The following is a 17,286-nucleotide window of genomic DNA, read 5'->3' on the forward strand; positions in this document are numbered from 1 at the left end:
TGAAGGTATTTACATGAAATCCAGACAGGCAAACTAAAAGTGTCACTAATTTCCATTGGGGATAATGTGAAGTAGTTTGAATGAGTGTCTGGTGGGGTAGTGGTGTAGTTGGGACAGAAGAGGGTAAAGCTTGTGGCACTACAGGAAGACAACAAGATCCTAAATGTCTGTTCAAGGTCTTGTATAATCAGGCTTTGTGCAGTGATATTCCATACTGAAAGCATGAACAGGACTTTCCATTCATCCTCTGTGCTGGGAAATGTAAATGTTTTATAGCATCTTAAATGCTCTGGAAGCATGTGATGCATCCATGACAAGATCCTCCATCCAGTTATTTTCTTGGATTCAAAATGTGGGATGGGGTTCCTTTCATCCAGTAAATAGTTCCAGAAGTGTCTGATGGATAAAGGCACTTCTTCATTTAGAAGCAGCAAATAGCTGGGAAGAAATTTGCTTAAAGGTGCAATTCCCAATAACGTGGACCTGACTTGTCCTGATAACAATCTCTTAATGAAGTGCACAGTCATTCCTGTGTCAAATAACTGTCCAGCTGGAATAGTCTCTTTTTCGTGTTATTTTAATTAAATTTCTCTCTGCCTCAGTAGCGCTTGGGAATTGCATTGACACAGCCTTTCATAGGAGGTCACTGGTTTGAGTCCAGGCTGCTCCAATTCCAGCTGGGGTTGGCTAGTGGCAGTGTGATACTCAGTATAGAAATTAGTTGGCCATCTTCCTTTAGAGTCTGTGGGACAAATGCATGTATTGCACAAGTGCCATCACAAACTGGAACTACTACAAGTGGTTTCATTGACCTCCTCACTGGCTCTTGGAGATGAAATAGTCTTCCAAGCTCTCATTTTCTGAAATAAAGGCAATATGGAAGTTTATTTTGTGGCTAGCTAATTGTGATGCTGCTGGGTCGAGAATAATAGATAGATAGATAGATAGATAGATAGATAGATAGATAGATAGATAGATAGACAGACAGACAGATAGATAGATACTCTGCTAATTTAGCACCTTTTAGGTATGAAAAGAGGACAAAAAATAAGCAAGTGGTATTTCCTTGGTTTCTTCTTAGCATTAGGAAAACCACAAAGAGATTACCAAGAAGCCTCTTCCTTTATCTCCAGCTTTCCCAACCCCCTCTGTTCTCATCTTTGAGTTGTTTCTTGGAATTTGCACTTCTTCAGATTGATAGTGTTGTAAGTTTTCTCCTTGCTACACAAAAGCACTTTGCAGTGCTTAAGCACTTTCCATGTGCTGTGTATAGAAGAGGAATGTAGAGTGAAAATTACACCTTTAGAGGCAAACTGATCGTATTTCATATTAAGACTATAGTTGAATGTAATTTATGCAGGGCTAACAAATGCTTAATAGCAATTGCATGCATGGTTTGTAGGTGTTAGAGATGGTTAAAGCATCATTATAAATCATATGTAAGACTGCAGCTGCCAATTATGAGAGTATTAACACATGTAGCAATATTGTATTAACCCTTCATAAACTTCAAAGAAGTGTTCCTGTAAAGGAAACTCATTTTTAGACTGAGCTTGGAAGTAAAACATGTAGAACTTGACAAAGAAAGGAAGGTTATTGAGATTGCAATCTGTTTTTTCTCTGGTGGGCTGTGTTAATCAAGTTCTTGTATTGATAAAGTTCTTGCCATCCTCTCCAGTTCTCCTATTCTACTCCATTGAAACAAAGAAGAAGGAAGACCCCTCTCGAAAAGTCCATTGGAATATGAAAGCAAACACTCTGGGACCTAAAATGGGTTCTGTTAGAATGGTATGGGCATGTTTAGTAAATCTTGTCTTCGTTTAAAAATTGTCACTGCTTCTGTTCCCAAATGCCAGCCCTGAAATGTTTTCCCACTTTTGGAACATGAAAATGACCATACATTCATGCAGCAACCTAATATCGCAAAGCTTAGGTGTGTCAATCTTTAATAACATCAGAGATAAAGGCAAGTGACTTCTTAGCCTCTTGATGATTCCAAAGATTAACCAAATTGTAGGACTTCAAATTTATTAACAATTGCCGGATCTGAATTACTTCTATTCAATTAACTGACTCGAGGATCATTTTCAATGGAAGTGATGACCTTAAACGCAGTCAGTGTGGGAAGGAGGAATGAGATGTGGGTAAATGAGGTATTATTACATGCTTTAGCCTCATCTTGAATTTAATAAGTGGCATCTAATGGGGGAAATGCTTTACTAACAAAGATTATGAGGTTTTAGATACTTCCAGACAGTTCTTTGATATACATTACGTGTGTGTGTGTATGTTTATAGTATTATATAACATGATTTGATGCTTCCCTGGCCAGTAAATCAGGCTGGGAGAAGTGGATGGCTTCTGCAGTAGGTGTTTCAACCTCAATCCGAGTCACCTCTCAGGGATTTGGTCACATTTAAAAAACTTTGGGATTTTCTGACACTTTTAGGGGCTTTAGAAGGTTAGATGCCTCCAGGGATTTGGGCCATTGCTCTCTTTCACAGTCTTGTCTGTGTAGATAGTCAGGGTTCTTTCCGGAACATATAGACAAGATTGGCAGGTGCCAAATGAAGGGGAAATGGGAACGGTGAGTGAATATAAATGCTGAAGATTATCCATCTGATAGATAAAGCCTCAGGATTTAGCTAAACAGAAATTTACTTTGGTACTAACAGATGTCCAGATGTCCTTTGGGATGAATTCATTTATTTAAATCCTATCTCTTTTAATGAAACCCTTTTTAAAAGCTGGAATGAAACTCCAACTTCAGTGCCCGCTCATATGTCTGCTAAACCCCAGCAGCTTGACAAAGGTGGTCCAACAAACGTGCTTCAGAGGGTTACCCAGTCATTGACCAACGCTCTGGTGTTGTCTTTAGTAGACAAGATCTTCGCAACTGCGTGTTCCTCCCTTCCACTGACGCTGCTGTTTTCTTTACCCACTGAATATCTTATCTGGATAATCCTCAGAGCAGTTTAATTTTGCTCAATTGGCTGCACTTATGAGAAACTGTAGGGGAAATCTTAGTGTGCCTAACAGTGTTGCAATATATTATGAGGAAATAGAGAAATGTGATTAAAAGTTAATTTTTGCAGGTAGGATTATTCTTGGCTTCTTATACCTAAATTATAGTGGTATCGCAATTATAACAGTGGTACTTTTGCTGTCAATCACAGGTAGTTAATGGGAAATACTGTTTAAAAAAAGTCTTTTATTTTTTTCCTCTTTTAGTCATTAAAACTTAAAATGAAGACTGTTTTCTATTGATCGTTTGCAAGAAATATTATGGCTGAAAAATCAAAACCTGGCTGGTTTTAACAGCAGTGTACAACAAAGTGTTTAAATGGAAGAGAGCTTTGGATCTGGTGGGACATGGACAGGCCAAAACACCTCTTGGGTCTGTTTATTCTTCTTGTCTCTTTGTATTGTGCAGGAATGGGGCAAACCTTCCAGGTCTTTGTATACAAAGAAGAAGAAACTGCTCAAAGAGCATTAGCTCCCTTCCTTCTTATAGTCATTGTACAACTCATACTACCAGGAGAACTTATTCAGGGCTGTAAAGTCCCATAAACTGGACAGTTGGTTCTATAGGACAGTGTAGCTGGGAGCTCCGCTTCCTTATAGGCAGATGCTTATAAGGTTGTTGGTGTTGGTGCACTTGGGAATGTTGGTTCACCATGTAGAGATAATAGATTATTAATTATTAAGTGTTCGTGTATGGCAACAAAATGGAAAGCTGAACGGCTCAAAGCCAACATTCTAAGCATACCTGACAAATATGTGTATAAAATCACAGCTGTTAGAATCGATCAGAAACGTAACCAGACAAATGGAGGTTCATTATCATGGAAGGGATGGTATAGATCCCGTAGCACACAAATGTATTAGTATGGGTAATTTATCTAGGTGAGTGGTGGTCAGGTGGCAGAAAACCGTGCCAGCTGGATGAGGATCAACCAAGCACTTAAAACATTTCAGGTTTCTCTGAGCTGTGTGTATCTCATCCCACTCAATGCTCTAAAGAAATGGAACGAAACCACAAACAGGCCGTATTCATCCACCCAGCATCCCTTGCTGGGTTATATACAAAAGGTTTCTGTGTTAGAATGCATGATATTTTTCATTTATGGCCTCAGAAGGTTGTCATGAAAGTAAAATCTGTTCAAACTTCTTGTAGGAATGGGGTTTTTTGGAGTCTCGATGAGTGCGTAGCAGCAGGACAGCTTATGGCAATGCTGGTTCAGCTCATGTAGGATCAAAGGATCCCGGAATCCAGGAAAAGACATCCCCTGCAAATCTGTGTGGTGTCTGCAGACATCACTGCGAGCAGTTCACTCTGAGATCTGGCATGGTTTCAAATGGACTCTTCCTGGAGAACCATCAGCACAAGGTATAACAGCACACTTCAGCTTTTACCTTTATTAGGAAATTGTATCATGAATAAATATGAATGCTGGCGAAAACGGTACCGGCTGTAATGCAGACGTAGCTAATACAGGCATGGAAGAAGTACTTTCAACATCATTTATGATAATTAAGCACTGAATCTTGTTTGAGGAAGGTGTGAGTATTGCTAGCCAATTCAGAGTAAAAATAGTGATTAATTCTATTTTCCTTATGCAAATCTGTCTCAGGTTGCAGTCTGGATAGAGGTATAGGAGAGGGGGAAGTTGGCTTCTAGGGGTGTTTTTATGCATTTATTTGTCTTTAAATGGAATTGAAGCAGCCTGGAGTTTTCTGCAGTTTCCATGTTGGTCATATTGGTGTTGAGCCACTGCTGGATGCAGGCAGAAAACTCAAAAGAAATGGGCTGTTAAATCATAAGGGGGTGGTACTTAAAATAAACTTAAGTGATCTTACGTTACTCCTTTTTTTCTTAATGAAAATCAACAGCAAACACTTTGAACGTATTTATCATCTAAATAAAAGATTTGAGGTGGGAATGGCTTTTAAAATACCTGATGTCTGCACAGCAAAGGGAGAGGAGAGCAGCTGGGCAGGCAACACAAATAAATGTGCTTTAGGAATCCGTGGATCCATTCTATGATAAATTACAGTTTTCTTTCTTTATTACCCAGGTTAAAAGCATTAGGGGACGGTACAGTGCTGCCCTCTGAGATGGCTTTGAAACCCCAGAAGTCATGTCTGTGTTTGCATAGGCATCCATTGGCAGGTCTGTTTGCAGCTTGTTGTTAATGGGGCCAAGCAGCAGCAGGTGAAAGTGCTCTGCGTGGTTTTGCACTGCCTCCAGATCCCTTTGGCTGAGGGAGAATTGATTCCAGCCTAGGTGAACCTGCCAGACAAATAGCAGAAGGTGAAGTGCAGCAAAAGCATCACGTCCTGGATCCCAGCACAGGGCTGGAGCCTGCTGACATCCTGAGCAGTGTGAGAAGTCACTCCCTGGGAGCTGGGGGAGGCCAAGGGGGATGAATTCAGGAGAGAAAATAGGTGAATTCTGCACCGTCAGCTTTGTGTTCTCAAAGTTGTTGCTTTGTTCATCATTGCTGGTGGAAAAGAATTGACAAGTCAGTGCTTGAAAAAAGGGACACCGTGCTGTTATCAGCGTGTTTACACTTGGGTTCGGTGCGTGTAATTGAATTCTTTATATGTGGATGATGAGTTTGTGCTTTCCCTGTTTTCCCCCTGCCCTTAACATGACTTCCACTTGGAACCTGCAGGCGTCCCTTTCCCTGTGCTCACCCAGGGGATGCAGGAGAATAAAATGAGTGTGGAGTGCGCTGAAGAAAAATATCCAGGTCAGGTGGATTAGAAAGAGATCCGGTACCAAACACACGGGGACCGGGTGGTGCTTTTGCAGTGCTATGCTCTCACTGTGAGAAAATCCACCCCATAAACACTGAACAATTGAGGGAAGGCAGAGGGGTCCAGGGAGGGATGGTGGTAAGCAAGGCAATGCTGTGTCTTTAATTTTCTTTTCCGAAGGAAGAAAGTCTGCATAGCAATGACAGGAGCACTTGTTCGTGCCTTTAATGTGTGATCTGTTTTCTCCAGTGGAGGGCACTCAGTGTATCACAAACTAGAACATTAGCACCAACAAGCTCCAAAGCATCATCACTCTCTGGAAAGCCTTCTGAATTAGACAGGAGCTGCCTCTCAGCACAGCTACAAAACACTTTAAACCTGACCAGCTAAATGGATAAAGCTATCCTGCACAGCCTTTAACTGGGGGGTTACACGGCACAGGAGGCCTGCCTGCTTTGGGAGCTGGGAGCTGGAGATGGATTGCTGTGTCTGGGAATGGCAAAAAGCAGCAGAATGAGAGATGCTAGGTACCGGCAAAGCTCTTTTTTTTTTTCCTCTTTGCTTTTTTCCTCCTTTCTCCCAGAGAAGTTGCTTTACCTTGGCTGTGTGCTGTAGCTTTCCCTTGCAGATTGCCACTTAATGCTGATGGCTCTCTGATGACTTACACAATGGCTCTCAGAGCTTAGAGTCCCTCCCTACCCCCCTCACAGACTCCCCCCCATCCTTCGTCCTGTCTTCCCCACCCCCAGCCCCTTCCCTCTCCTTTCCCTTCCTCATCCCCAAAATTCTTGCTTGTCCTCTCTAGGGAACTTTGTGTGGGGCTCTGGATTGCACGCTGGATGGCGGTGATGCGAGCGGCAGCCGCGCTGTGACATGAAGATTCTGATGGTTTTAAGGAAAAGAGAAGCAGTTTGAGAAAGAAGAGAGAGGCAAAGGGGGAAAAAGCAGAAAGAAAGGGGCAGAGAAAACAGCTGGTGAGAGGAAGAAGAGGACGTTTGTTGGTGACAAAAGGATGGGTAAGTGAACTTTTCATGCTTGTTTGTTAGCACAGCTGCGGCTCTATGGCAGATTTTTATTCAGTTGGATTATTTGCTGTTCGGGAGGGGAAAACAGCTTAACCGGCAGCGCGTTCCCCTGCCAGGTGACTCATTGTACTTGCTATTGTATTTTTAGCTCATGCATTCACCCCCACCCCCCCCTCCATCCCCCCAAACACACACACCTTTCCTCCTGCAGTGGTTTCCTATGTAATTAATATGTGCGTGCATGCACGGGTTGAAGGGCTGTACGTTCCTGTCTGTCCAACCACCCACACACCTGCACACATGATGCACAGAGGTACATGCATGCGTGAGGCAGCCCGCACCACATCTCTTCTGGGTTTCTATTCCTATTCCGAGAGCCTGTAGTGGCATTATTCGGGCTGTCAGAACAGGCTGTTAACACTTTGCGGTTAGGTGGGAAGCCAAAGGGAAGGGGGTAATTTGGTTCTATGGGTGGTTCTGAAAAGATGCCCCCCTAATACTGCTGCTGGATTTCCAGCAGTCATTTGCCAGTCTTATTTTTTCAAGTGTGACAGGTTTATTTCCCTCCCTCCTTTTCCCCCCCCCATCCCAGCCCCCAAGTCTGTAACAGCAAGAACATATTTCTAGCTGGCTGCTGCTGACACATAGGCAGTAGCAAAAAAATTGAGGATTTAAATTAGAAATCTAACCTTAAAGTGAAAGGCAGAGATGCATTCTCAGGGGTATTTGAGATGAGGAATTGTTTTGTAGATTGCCCCCCTTGGTTGGAATAACTGCAGCACAAGGGTGGTTTTGTGTATGTGACAAATAATGAGGTGATTATTTATCAAGGAGATACCGGCCCTTAGAATGTTTCCTATTGAATGACTGCATCTGAATTCCTAGCAAGATTGCAACTCTGGACACAGAGGCATCACTCCTAAAATGGGCTGAGGGGAACGTGTGTGTGTGCTGGGGGTTCTGACAGCCCCCTGCAGCCCCTTCCATAATTATTGAGAGAGGAAATAGCACTGTGGCCATGCAGTGATATTGGTTGTATACGAGAATACTGACATCTGAAATGCAGAATCTTAAAATCAGTAGGGCTGAGGAAAAGGGGGGGTAGCTACAGTGTAGAAAATCCCCTTTAAACTTTGGGTGTATTGCTGCTCTAAAGGCAGTGTTTATATGTAAGTATTTCTGTGTATGTTTTCATGGAGGATATGCAATAAATGTCTACCAAAAATAGCAAGTGCTTAGGTATTCACCCCTCCATGTAGAGAACTTCAAGGCAATAAGTGTTAAGGCTGTGACTCATTTTAAGTAAACGTCTCCTAACATTAGCTTGTTACTCAGTTCCCATGCTTGCATTTTATAGTATACCTCCCCATATGGTTGAACTTTGTTTCTGTGCATCTCTGTGTGTTTAAGGTACATGGAAAATAATAAGCAATTGAAACCTACTCTCCAATATAATTGGTGCAAAAAGTAAAGCCTGTAATTTTTAGTTTTACAACAAATTTGTGCATTAAAGATGGATCAAACTTCATAATAAATAAATCCCTCACTTTTTACAGTAATTTTGGGAGGAACTGAACTTGCAATTGCTTTTATCAGGGAACGTATTTAGCACCATGTAAATACCAGAAGCTTTGCCTCATTTCCTTCTCAGCACTGTGAAGCATTCAGCACAGTGACTTGACAAATATGTTTATTGTTAAAACCCCAGCATCTAGCGATAAGGATATACCAGCAGCCCTCAGAGATGATGTGCAGGAGAACAGTGAATAGAGAACGGGCTCCTGGTCCTTCTAAAGGCTCATAAATCACACACAAGTAACTGAATAAGGAGAGCAGTGCCGGTGATGGTGCAGGTAGGAGAGATGTCAAGCCAGCAACTCAAAGAGCAGGCATTTATACAACCAAAAGTGCAAGCCAGGACACAAACAGGTTGTCTTCAAAACCCACCGCTTCACTGAGGGCTTTATCACAAACCCCATTGCTGTTAGTAACCTGTTGGTGAATTATTTTGGTAGCTTTACAATGCACGTTTGTTTTCTTTTTAATATTGTAGGTTTCCATTTAATTAAGCAGCTGAGGGGCATGAGTGTGGTGTTAGTGCTACTTCCTGTGGTGCTGTTTGTTGTGCTTGCGGGGGCTCAGCGAGCTTGCCCCAAGAACTGCAGATGCGATGGCAAGATTGTGTACTGTGAATCTCACGCGTTCAGAGACATCCCTCAGAATATTTCTGGAGGGTCTCAAGGCTTATCGTTGCGGTACAACAGCATTCAGAAGCTTAAATCGAATCAGTTTGCGGGCCTGAATCAGCTCATATGGCTTTATCTTGACCATAATTACATCAACTCTGTGGACGAGGACGCGTTTCAGGGGATCCGGAGGCTGAAGGAATTAATTCTGAGCTCCAACAAAATTACCCATCTGCACAACAAAACGTTTCACCCGGTCCCCAACCTCCGCAACCTGGACCTCTCATACAACAAGTTGCAGGTGCTGCAGTCTGAACAGTTCAAGGGCCTCCGTAAACTCCTCATCTTGCATTTGAGGTCCAACTCGCTGAAGACGGTTCCCATCCGAGTTTTCCAAGACTGCCGCAACCTCGACTTTCTGGATTTGGGCTACAACCGGCTGCGGAGCTTATCCCGTAATGCTTTCGCTGGCCTTTTGAAGTTGACGGAGCTCCATTTGGAGCACAACCAGTTTTCTAAGATCAATTTTGCCCACTTCCCACGCCTCTTCAACCTTCGCTCAATTTACTTGCAGTGGAATAGGATCCGGTCTATCAGCCAAGGGTTAACGTGGACTTGGAGTTCCTTGCACAACTTGGATTTATCAGGAAATGACATAACGGGGGTAGAGCCCGGGACGTTTCAGTGCCTCCCCAACCTGCAAAAGCTGAACCTGGATTCCAACAAACTCACCAACATCTCTCAGGAGACCATCAATACGTGGATCTCGCTCATCTCCATCACTCTATCTGGAAATATGTGGGAATGTACTCGAAGCATTTGTCCTCTGTTTACTTGGCTTAAGAATTTCAAGGGAAATAAAGAAAGCACTATGATATGTGCAGGCCCTAAGCAAATCCAGGGTGAAAAAGTGAGCGATGCTGTGGAGACATACAATATCTGTGCTGAAATCCAGGTGGTGGTTACTGAAAGGTCTTATCAGGCTCCCAAAACCCCCCAGAGACCCGTCTTTATTCCTAAGCCTACTGTTTCCAAACTTGAAAGCAATCAGCCAACATCAGTTGTGCCAAGCCCTCCCACTGACCTCCCAACACCTGCAGTGGAACCCGAATACGAGCACGTTTCCTTTCACAAAATCATTGCTGGGAGCGTGGCCCTCTTTCTTTCCGTGGCCATGATTTTGTTGGTTATCTACGTGTCGTGGAAGCGCTACCCAGCCAGCATGAAGCAGCTCCAGCAGCACTCGCTCATGAAGAGGCGCAGGAAAAAGGCCAGGGAGTCTGAAAGGCAAATGAACTCCCCTTTACAGGAGTATTACGTGGACTACAAGCCAACAAACTCTGAGACCATGGATGTATCCGTTAATGGAGCAGGACCCTGCACGTATAACAAATCAGGCTCCAGGGAATGCGAGGTATGAACCATGATCCTCCTAAAACCATTTCAGCTGCTGGGAAGGAGAGGTAAATGTTTGAAGCTCTTGAGGTGTCTCTAAATGCTAGAAAGATTAATGAGGTTTCTTTTGCTTTGGGGTTTGCTCAGCATACGAGGTTATCTCATTAAATGGCAGCAATCAGGGAAGTGACGGTGATTATTTTTGAGCAGTTCAGTCTTAAGAAAGAATTAGTTTAAGGTGAAGTAAACACCTGTGATAAAGGTGCATTATCCCCCTGTCCTCTGCACCTATTTAATTACTGGTGGTAGCATGAGGCCCATCCTTCCCATATTGCTAGAGGCAGAGAAGTTTAAGAACCTTTTCTGCTTCAAAAAGAAGCATGGAGTCCTCTCTGCTGCAGACCCCATGTCACATCTTGGGGCTTTTCTGATGTGTTTAGTGATAACACCAGAGCTTTTCTGCATTTCCTATCTGATTCAGGGGGTAAACCTGGGAGCAGCAAGACTGCAGCACAGCTTTGGGTTGGGCATTTACTTGTTTTATTGGATAAGCAGAAACCTCCATGCTTCTTTACTAGCTTATTCTAGATTTTAACCTTACAAAGGCCCCAAATGAAACATCTGTAAATATCTGGGCTTGAGAGAGGGATTTTCTCTTGGTTTTTTCCATTGTAGTGAAAACTTTCAGCTGATTGTGAAGGCTTAGCTTGAGACACAGCTCTACTGGAGGCAGCAGTTGCATGCATTTAAGGATGCAGTATTATTTTGGTTTAGTAAGTACGTGAGAAGTAAAACCAAGAAAAGCTCTGGGTGTTTCTTTTCTCTGTTGTTAAGCTTTGGCAAGAAAATACCGTATTTTTTCATTGCTGCGTTGTCATTGACACTGTTTAATATGTATGTAAGAAACGTTTTTACTTGTGAATATAATTGCTTATTTATTCCTGATGAGGAGGATTTCCATGGTTACATTCTGGTACTGGTTGCTTAACTCTGCACGTGATCAGGGGGTCATGGTGGATTTTGGTTCCCTGATTGTGGGTGTCCTACCTGAATTCACTGTCAGTCTGCCTGCTGATATTTCTTCATATCTTTTTATGCACGTTGAATAGGCTGCGGTAGGTTCTGAGCAGCGAGGTGGTCTGAAAGGTGTGTTAAAGTTGTGCGGTTCTCAGCAGGCCGCGGTTTTTGGATCCCCATTTTGGAAAATTGGATGTTTTGCACTTTCAGAAAATAGGGCTGCTGTAAGATGTCTGGTATTTGGCGCCTGAAATCACCATCTGAGGTTGGACCGCAGAACTAAAGGGGAAGCAAAAATAGAGATGATTTGGGGTTACTGTATCTGGAGCAGCGTTGTCTTCAGAAAGGGAAAAGCACCTGTCGTGCCCTTGTCATTTCTACCAGCATTATGTGAATGAATTGTGTGCTTTGGCTTTTTCTTTCCTGTTAGCAGCACAAAAGGAATAAAAAGATGCTAACAAAGTTACTGTGAATTTGCACCAGCTGTCACAAGGGGCATTAATTTCACCTGAAAGGCTGTCGTGTCTTCCTGCTCAAGTTTAACACCACTAAAACGTCATTAGCTTCAGTACGGAGCTGTTTGATCTAAAGATGGTTTGGAGGACAGAAGTGCATGTAATGAAACAACCATAAGGAAATTTGGATCAGAATTATAATGAGCAAAAGTTAAGGGGACATCTGCTGCTGTTTGGGAGGCTGAAATCCAAATAATTTGGATTATAGGAGATAAATAAATTGGTAACGAGACCTACCGGGTCTGATAACTGGAGGTCAGCATGGCATAATTTCTTCCTGCTGCTGCTGAGTGTTAGACACAGCTTTAAACACAAGGGGACCCCAGCTCACCTGGTTTCCAGGTGCTCTCGCAGTGCCATAGCAGCTCAGTTCATCTGCTGCTCAGGTTAAGTTGCACTGGCTCACAATTTTGCAGAGGTCGGGCTGTTTATCCCCATTATCTTTGGGATTGCTCGTTGTGGTGTGAATTCAGGAAGCCTGTACTGAATGCAGCAGTGCTGGAACTGGGAGAACATATGCTCTGTATCTGTGTGGTATTAATTATGCGTTGGCTATTAGCACAGAGGGCTGGAGGAGACAGAAAGCAGCAGATCACTGAAGACACATGTAGCAGCCATAAGCCCCCACTGAAATACTATCTTCAGCTTGAATTTAACATCCTTCGTCTCCATAGCTACAAGGTTCCACTTGTGAAAGGACAGATATGCACTGTGCAGTACTTAGGAATGGTAAGGGAAAAATCCCTGTAGTATCTTCAGCAGTGGAGAGGCTTAACATTGGGGTGAGGGGAGAAAGAAAATGGAATGTTTCGTTATCAATAGTTAATTCACCCAGATGCACCTGCTTGTGGGAAAACAATTAACTAAAACTATTGCTTTGGACAAGTGAGACAGTTCAGGCTCATCCTCCCATGGGTCTTATTTGCTAATTCATTGGGATCAGGCCAAGGTTTCCCCCAAAACAGGAATGTGTCGAGGGAGAAGAGAACCTGGTTATCAAAGTGAAAGCAGAGCAGTTGTCAGCATCAATTGCTCAAGGTTCTATCGATTTTACTTTGTTAATATTTTTCATACCAACGTCTGCTCTCACACATCAACCTTCACACACCTTTAAGCACTGTGGGTGTCCAAAACCCGTGTGTCTTTGTGTGAAGTGTTAATGAGTTAATTAGTTATGGGTTAATTTCCGTGGGAAAGAATATGCCTGAGTGTATTGCTGTGTTTGAAGCTGGTGATAATGGATGTTCCTATGCATGGCCTAGGCTTGTGCTGGTCACAGCCTTCACTGTCACAGCTCTCAGTTTGTTTTTGAAGTGTCCAGCTATTCTCATGTGTAACCACCATCTTTCTATGGCAGAACTGGCCTTGGAGCATCATGTTTAGTCAGTCACACAAGTTTATTTTTTAATAGCAGCTGCACATCTGACCTGGTGGTGGTGGTGGTTGTTCTGAGTTCAATGAGATGCCTTGGCTGCACCAAAGCAATGTGGGTGTATGGGAGCTGCCCCGTGTTGGGTTGTTATCTGCAAGCATTCAGTGCCGGGGGCACTTTGTAAGGCTGCTTTTAACTCTGTGCTTTATGAATTATTTCTTGTACTACAGAGGCACAGCCAAAGTCAGGCTTGCTGTAAACGGGAGCGACTCTCTTGGCATCAGTGGGATTATAATCACTGACACCTGGCCCATGGTATTCTATTTAGTCTATTGGCAAAGCTTTCTAAAATAACTGGATGCTTATGATTTTGGCTCTCACCATCCAGTTAGCAGACTGCTGCTATCTCATTTTGCTATTTGCTTTGTGCTTGTGCATCTTATTCCCTCTCTCTGTCATGTTTATTTGTACATTTGCTGAAGATCATGGAGCATGAAAAGCAGTTTTATAAACCAAGCTGTAATGATGTATTCCTTAAATAGCAAACACAATATCCACATATAGCACATATATCCCCACTGTGTGGGGAGGAGGAACATGGCTCCAGAAAAGCTTCCTCCTTTCTGTTAGGTTCTTCCTTTCCTGTTTCTCAGCCTGGCTGCTACTGAACAACCAACCACCAACGAACCAACCAAGTGAACATCTTTTCCACGTTAGCTGAGCACAGTTGATGTGAAACCCTTTGAGAGACAATTGACACAGACCCTGCAGTGTTGCTCTTTACACTTTCTTGCCTCCATGTCTAACCATACCCCAGAGTTTGACAAACAAGCCCACCTGTTCGCATACAAGAATGTCTCTGCTGTGATGCTTCTATGCTTTTCATCAGAGTGAAAACCAGGGCAGTTGTCACTTGTATTCATACTTGCTAAATCAGTCGCAGAAGATTATGTTTGCTTTGAATTCTGCTTGCTCCCCTCTTGCCGGTGGGAAGAAATAGATTGGTAGAGGAATATAACATATGCAAACATATCGGGCTTGTGTTGGCCTCTTCTTTTTGAGCCTAATTTAAAAGGAAATGTTGACATGCCACTGTTGATTATCATGTATTTATTAAGCACCATACTGTGCTGTTTGCAGCAAGATGTAAAAAAGGGAAAAAGCAAAATAGCCTTCTCTTTCCAGATGCTGGTTAGCCCAATATTCCAGCTCTGGAAAGGCTTTCGTGGCTCTTGTTTTGGGAAGGATGTCCAGGATCTAAGCAAGATCTTATGGGACGTGGCCTCAGGAGGGAGAAGTCACTCAGTGATTGTTGGTTCCATTGCCTACTGCCCTCATTTGAAGGGCAAAGAGGTTGTAGTTGTTTTTCTCTCTCGTATCCTTTGGTGCTTTGGCTTCTTCTCCACTTCTCTGTGATTGTAAATGGACCTTAAGTTCCTGCTTGAGATGCAATGAAACTTTGTCACAAGCTCTGTTGTAGAAATGAGGCAAAGACTGAGGTAATAGTGGATTTCCTCCATGCAATGTCTGAAATATGTCAGAAGTGGATCAGAGGAGAAACCTCTCATGCATGTGGTCAATGAGTGGTTTGAGCAGGAGGTGAATTTTGGTAGTACCTTCAGGATTAGGGCCAAAGGTAGAAATGTATGTTTGTTAACATCAGTCTTTGTTAACTCCCACAGCTTTCCATACGCTGCTGTTATTTATGGTTGCAAGCGTAGTGTCAGTATGCAGGAGGATGTACTACAGAAGCATTAAGTAATGTAGTCATAAATGCATAGGGGCAAATTTTCCAGGGCTCAGCACTTGCAATGCACGAGACTTCCAAAGATATTACCAAAATGCCTGGCTGTATTTCCGGGAGAGCTCAGCCAGCTGCACATCAGTAGCAATTGAGATGCTGGTTGTGAATTTGAAAAGGGAGCTGCAGGAGGATGCTGAGCACTTCTGAAAGTCTTACTCAATCCTTATTCAGGTGTCTGGTTGGGAGATGAGCTGATCTGAGATCAGGTCTTACAATGTGTGGTTCTGCTGAGAGCTTGCTCTGAGATAAAGCAAGAAATTAGTGGCAGAGGAAGAAGCTGAGCCCGTATCTCCCAGTTTTCACTTAGGCCTGGAACTCTCCTGTGTTCCAGCATTACGTTTGTTCTGCTGCCTCTCATCCAGAGGCTGGCAGCTAATTGGCAGAACTCTGAAGTTGCACCAAGGATGTGCGCTCTTCAAACACGTATCCAACAGAATGGCATCCTCCCCGCCCCCCATCACCTCTTCTTCTTCCCTTTATTTTGCCATATGCTGAAAACCAGTTTGTGTTGTGTTATGCACAGTGAGGAATGACAGGACTGCACTGTAAAAGCTTTGTACGAGGGAAGAAAATAATTGTATTTCTTTTATAATTATTACTCAGGCCTTGTGAAGGATTCCTGCATGGCTGGAATTGTGACAGATGCAATTTACCCTCTCCATCTCTCCTTTTCTCTCACCCCTTCTTTTGCTTCTGCTTGAGCTCTGTGATGTGCTGCCAGTATTTTAAGGAGGGGGAAAAAAAATCAATTTTAGTCCATTATGTAGCTCATGCCAGGAGGGAGAATGCTAACAGAGACAGGGAGAAATCTGCCGAACCCATTCATTTGTTGCTTCTTTTAAATACAAACGGATGCACACAAAAATCTCACTTGAAAGGAGGCGAATGGTCTTGTTAGTATCTTGCTGCTGGAAATGTTCCTTGAACTCCCCTCCAGAATAACAGTGCTGACTTGGTTCTTGACATTGCAACCTTATGCCATCCAACACAGAGCCAATGGGGCAAGGCTGGGTGCCGGATGAGAGCTGTGCTCTTGGCTCTGCCTCTTGTTCCTGGACGCATCCACATTTGGAGGCAGTCTGATGCTGCTAGAAGCAACCCACTGTGCAGGTGTGTTATTGCCACTGAGACAGATCTACAGGTTATTTTCAGGAGATTATATGTGTTTCAAGCAAGAGCTGCTTGGCATAGAGAAGAGGACAGCTCTCTATCATGTTCTCCTTGTTGTAAACATTTTGACGTGTAAAATTCCTGTGTGATTTGTGTTCATAGCACTAACATCCTGGTATTTGGCCATTGCAAGCCAAGTATACAGGGCTGAATGCAGATGGGCTGCAGCAGTAAACATTTTTGACACTAATCAGATTTTATCACATCTGCCTGTTGCAGAGCCAAATAAGCTTGAATTGCTTATACATCTCTGTCTTACATAAAAGAAGATGGCTGAGTCAACTGTTAGGACTACTACAACCTACTTTGTTAGAAGCCAGGAGATGCTGTCGTTTGAGGCACTGGTGTCTCTGGAGACACTCAGGGTCAGACTGGACCAGGCTTTGAGCATCCTGAGAGCTGCAGGTGTTTCTGTTCATTGCAGATGAGTTGGACCAGATGGCCTTTAAGGGTTCCTTCCAGCTCAAAAAGTTCTATGATTCTATATCACTGTGTATGGAATGGTGCAGGAGGATGTGACTTTGGGAATATTGGCTTCTGAGCCTATAAATCTGTTTTCTCATTGCCTTTTCAAGCCATGCAGGAGTACACAAGAAGTAGAAGGTTGTTGCCTGTAGATGTAGCAGCCATCCAGCTGCCATGGGTGGTTGGGTGGGAGTCTTTCTACCTGCAAGAGCAGGAAACCCCATAAAGGGGAGGAAATGCTGAAATCTTTCACCTTCACGGTGTATTGCTACAGCAACATCTCCATCCTTATATCATAGTTCAAGCATTTCAATTCAAGCTTGTTATTTTAGTGGTTCATTAGATACATTTAAATGCTCTTGGTGAGGACACGAGAAGTTTATGGATATAAGGAAGCCAGAAAGGCTTTCCTTGAATTAGAAGCAAAAACAGGCTTTCTGCTATTAGCCTATGGGGAAAAGTAGCCTGATCTGTTTGTTGATGATCAGAGGTGGAGTGTTGCTTGTTGTGCTCTTGCACGGCTATGAGTTCTGTGTAGGCCTAAATAGGAAAAGCCTGACTTTAGTAAATGAGT

General features: G+C 43.2%; 1 protein-coding gene across 4 annotated transcripts in view; it reads left to right on the forward strand.

The window, feature by feature from the left end:
- Window positions 1-17,286, forward strand: part of LRRTM4 (leucine rich repeat transmembrane neuronal 4) — a 193,153-nt gene that overhangs the window by 51,382 nt on the left and 124,485 nt on the right. For 2 of the 4 annotated variants that reach the window (XM_015883060.2, XM_032448891.1), the window contains exons 2-3: window positions 6,569-6,779; window positions 8,842-10,437. In XM_015883060.2, coding sequence (XP_015738546.1) covers window positions 6,776-6,779; window positions 8,842-10,394 — 1,557 coding nt within the window. In that variant the 5' untranslated portion in view covers window positions 6,569-6,775 and the 3' untranslated portion in view covers window positions 10,395-10,437. Of the gene's footprint in view, window positions 1-4,177; window positions 4,391-5,921; window positions 6,291-6,568; window positions 6,780-8,841; window positions 10,438-17,286 lie in introns of those variants that run through there. The other 2 variants (XM_015883059.2, XM_015883058.2) reach the window with 2 other exon arrangements.

Source organism: Coturnix japonica, chromosome 22 (assembly GCF_001577835.2).
Source record: "Coturnix japonica isolate 7356 chromosome 22, Coturnix japonica 2.1, whole genome shotgun sequence".
NCBI lineage: Eukaryota > Metazoa > Chordata > Aves > Galliformes > Phasianidae > Coturnix > Coturnix japonica.